This window comes from Zea mays, chromosome 2 (assembly GCF_902167145.1).
Source record: "Zea mays cultivar B73 chromosome 2, Zm-B73-REFERENCE-NAM-5.0, whole genome shotgun sequence".
Taxonomy (NCBI): Eukaryota; Viridiplantae; Streptophyta; class Magnoliopsida; order Poales; family Poaceae; genus Zea; species Zea mays.
In genome coordinates, this window is record NC_050097.1 from 205,297,304 (window position 1) to 205,301,888 (window position 4,585).

The following is a 4,585-nucleotide window of genomic DNA, read 5'->3' on the forward strand; positions in this document are numbered from 1 at the left end:
ACTTGAGTTTGATTTTTGGATCAGTTGAGATGGGTTGAGTGCAGCTCTTGTTTGTCGGGACACCACAACGTGAAGTAGGCAACCATTTTTGGCTTGATCGAACAATGAGAGAAAATCATTGTGTCGTGCGTGCTTATTTGCTTGTTATTTTTATCCCTCTTCCTAAATCTATCACATCCACTTGTAATATTACTCTTAATCTATTTTATATCTTGAAAGTGCAATCAAGCGAAGATGACTTTCTTCCTTCTTCTCTATTTAAACTTGATTTAGTTTTGCACTAACTCTTATTTTTAGACCAAGTTTGTGTTTTAGTAGTATTTTGCAGAATCACCTATTCACCATTTAGATGTTCTCAGGATGACACGACCGAATAAATTTAGACACCTGCACTGTAATTCACTCAAACGTAAATAAGAAAGGAAAAGGGGAAAAGGAATATAAAAGGGGAGAAGAATGCTATTATAACCTTTTCACTTGTTTCAATAACTAGAAGTTAAAGGCCTTTTAGCACGGTTTGTTCCACTCCTCTTTCATAGATTTAAGCAAAAGTTGTACTCAACAGTAATCTTTTGCAACAACTTATTAAGGTCTAGAGACTTTGGATCGATTTTCCAAATAAAGAGACAACTAATAAACTACAAGTCACAATCTTTAGTCTTTGGATCATAAATACAGTTAAGAGCGGATTTCCGCGAAGAACACATCTCTATACGACTATTCATAAAAACGACAACATAGTAAATAGGATTGTACATGCTCTTAAGCCAACTGCTTCTTAGATGAACTGAAAACAAATAATAAGTTGAAAGCTTTTCACCAGCTCTGATAAACTATTTTTTCAACGAGTTGAAGCTCTACCAAACAAAACCAAAGTTATTTCGTTAGAGAATCGATGCGAAGGCATGCAGTGATGGGAGCGGCCCTCACAGAATTTACGAACTGTAGTTGACGCTCTCGATGGGATGGCAGGATGGAGATGATGGATCTTGCGAGACAACATGCATGTTGTGGATGCTGCGAGCATACACACGTGGAGGCGAGAGTGGGACATGACATGATACGGTAGAGAGAAAACATAAACAATAGAGGGAAAATAAAAAGAAGAAATAGAAAAGGGGAAGAAAAAACTTGTTATAAACTTGTTTGCTCTTTTTAATAACTTGTACATCTTTATTAAGCTATTTATTGACTAGTGAAAGCTTTATGTGAGATTCTTATAACTGAGATAACTAGTGAACTGAAGCGCCCCAATCCTCTAGGACTCAAATGTGATACAATTACTAGTCCCAGGAGGCTAGTAAACACATTTATACATCAGATGATTCTAGATCTGCTTAAACGAGACAAACCTGTAAAGGTGACGATCAACTTTAAGAGTTGGTCCACAACTCGGGACATATCATCAGAGTGGGGCTGAAGCAGCCCGATATACGCAGCGAAGCAAATTAGCGGCCCAACAACCACAGGCAAGGTTGGGAACAAGCGTAACTCTTACCCGATCAGCGATCTCCTTGTCTGAAAAACAACAAATAAGCAAGGGTGAGTACTTACGTACTCAGTAGCCCACCTTCACCCACGGAATGGGGAAATCAGATATAATGCATGGAGTATGTGGAGCTCAGGATATTTTACAGAAAGAGCAATATTTGATGCAGAGTTCTTTTGTAAAAAAAATCATATTTTTTAAAGTGCATCCTCTCCCAAAGGAGCAGAAAGTTTTTCAATATAGAGCAAAATCCCATGGACTAAACCATCCAGATATCTCAACATATTCCCACTGGTTTTCATTTTCAAAAACAGCTACTGGATTTCCCGTCCACCATAGCTCACGGCTCAACCGCCGGACCTTTTAAACCACTTTTCAAAAGCATTTTTGGAAAACAAAACACTAATCGTCAAATCCATGCCATGACTCATCCATATCCGTGGACGTGGACTATTCAAATAGGTTTTCAAACTCTGCGCAGAGGTGTACACTTCACCCACTAGTCCGGTTTCTTCAATCTCACCATCGTGAGATTCGAATGCCGAAACTCTCTCCTTCCTTGCACGTCCTTACCTTAGCGATTATACCGGAAGGAACAAGGCCACCACCATGTCCAAACCGGACAAAACATTCCCCTTCTTTATCGGAGTGCTCCCCAGCCGTCATAATCCTGGGGTTCGGACCGTGCAAGTTCAGATCAAGCGACTGCCCATACATTCTCGAGTGGTTGCACTTGATAAGAGTATAGGTAAAGAGTGATGACAAACCGATCCTTAGGCGAGAGGGACAATCCTTCGTGCTCACACCTAACCTGGCTGAGCCATCACCTTAGGCCCTCCCCTAAACCAGGGAGTCCCTGATCATCCCGCTCAAATGTGATAAGGGTGACAACCCTTCATCATACCCATCTTGAAAAACATTTTCTTTTAAAACTCACACCTTTTCTCAAATCATTTGTAACAAATATGTCCAGGAGTATAAAGATTGATTGCGGCAAAGTTCTAAGGCTGGGTGGCCATAATAACTTGTCTCTTAGTAGCAAAATCATATCATGCATAAAATAATAGGCTGAGGGTTGTGGTTGAAAAAGTATAGGTAATTTATGCATCAAAGGGATCCAGTGAGCTTGCCGTGCTTTAACCGGTGAAAGGGGTGAGAGATCGCGGGGACTAGGTTGTTTGGAACCGAACCTCGGTAAAATAAATCACCGTGTCTACTCGCTTTGATTCTCGCTTGATTTGTTTGACCTCTTTCCTCTCTCTAACGTTTCCTTGCTAGTATTGATTTGAGTTTGCTCCCATACGTCATCCGCATTCTTTGAGCAACTCCTAGCAAGAGAAATAGTTGAAAGTCTCCTAGAGGGGGGTGGATAGGCGGAATCTGAAAATTATAAACTTAAGCACACACTACAAGCCGGGGTTAGCGTTAGAACGAATATTAAGTCCGGGAGAGAGGGGAAAACAAATCAACCAAGAGATAATGCAGATGAACATGATGATTTGTTTTACCGAGCTTCGGTTCTAAAGAACCTAGTCCCCGTTGAGGTGGTCACAAAGAACGGGTCTCTTTCAACTCTTTCCCTCTCTCAAACAGTCACCTAGACTGAGTGAGCTTTCTTCCTTGATTTCTCGGGTCACTTAGACCCTGCAAGGACCACCACACGATTGGTGTCTCTTGCTTTGTTTACAAGGCTTTGAGAATAAGAATGAGAGAAAGAAGAAAGCCAACCAAGCAACAAGAACAACAAAGAAACACAAGAACGATCCTTTCACAAGTCCACAAACAAATTAAAGCAACTCAAACTCGTTGACAACACCCAAGGCACATATCTAATACAAATAGAACCATACCTAAAGTGCATCTTCAAGGTTACTACACATGAGCAGATAACAACAAGAGACACAACAACCAGTGCATGAAGGAAAACCAACGCACCTGGACGATTAGTCTTCGATTGCAGGCTTGGAGCAGTGTCAGCCTTAAGATGGCAAGATGCTCCATGGCCAGCTGGCCCTAGAGCAGTGCCACGACAGCTAACAGGATAGGGAGGCAGGGCCTGAGAGGCTGTTGCTGCGAGCTTGCCAACCTTGAGAGTTATACAGGATCTGCTGAGGGCTTTGGAGCAGGAGGAGTAGGGCAGCAAGCGTTGGTATTTGCCGTGGGCTCGCCGAAGGAGCAGGAGATCGTGGTTGCAGGTTGGAGGCTTTGAGCTCGGAGCGCAGGTGGCGCCGACTTGCCGGAGGAGGCCCGCCGCCACAGGAACGCCGGAGTCAAAAGAGCCGTCACACTAGGGTTGGTCGTGGTCGTGATCGTGTCAGTCGTTTGGATTTGGATGTGAATGGGGATTGGGGAATTAACGTCTTTGTATCCCAGCTTTGTATCCACGTCGTCGTCTTATTCCTAGCCACACGATCACGTTCGGACGACCAACGGGGTCGCAGCGTCCATCGACGAACAAAGTTCATGTGGAGACTGTTCACATGTCCACAATTAATGAGGACGCGCGTCTACTGTTCACTTCGTCCGAGGCGCTCATGCAAAGCCAATAAAAAAGCTATTCAACCCTCCTGCTGCTGCGTTCACGTAAAGATAAGAAAAAGAGTTCGTATCTCTAGCATCCGCAAGACTGTAAAATGACATAAATAATATTGTACTAAAAAAAGTATGTACTATATATGTATCAACTATTATTCACCAAGGTCACCTATTGTTTCGTATAGTCAGGGCCTCATTATCATCCTTTCAACCTAAGACTTACATAACATTGACGATTTTTGTATAGTATCTTAACTGTTACCCATACGTCAAAACTAAATAGCCTATATAGATGGATGAAGAAGCCATATTTCTTTTAATATTAATGCCTAATTAGATTCCAAGAATTGAAACCAACACTAGAAAGTACTTCTCATTGTATTATTAGATTATTTTCCAATTTCTCTCAATTCGTAGGAACCAAACAGGACAATAGAGAGAGAAAATATATCTCGACAACAAACGGTATATGATAAATAAGGTATCTCTTTAGCTACAAATATGTCAAAAGCTTAGTGGAGGAAGAGGTTTTTACCAACCCATAGGTCATAGTTTCAAGCC

At 41.9% G+C, this 4,585-nt stretch overlaps 1 protein-coding gene across 1 annotated transcript; it reads right to left on the bottom strand.

Annotated features, from left to right (window-relative positions):
- Positions 1–692: 692 nt before the first annotated feature.
- On the bottom strand, positions 693–3,805 carry LOC100384673 (uncharacterized). The gene is made up of 2 exons (NM_001177156.1): positions 3,425–3,805; positions 693–1,518 (listed from the first exon to the last, which is right to left on the bottom strand). The coding sequence occupies exon 2, from the start codon at positions 1,169–1,171 to the stop codon at positions 842–844; it is 330 nt and encodes a 109-aa protein (NP_001170627.1). The 5' UTR covers positions 1,172–1,518; positions 3,425–3,805; the 3' UTR covers positions 693–841.
- Positions 3,806–4,585: the final 780 nt, after the last annotated feature.

Coding starts and splice junctions, on each gene's coding strand:
- LOC100384673 (NM_001177156.1), bottom strand. CDS start 1,171: ATGTACAAGTTATTAAAAAGAGCAAACAAGTTTATAACAAGTTTTTTC.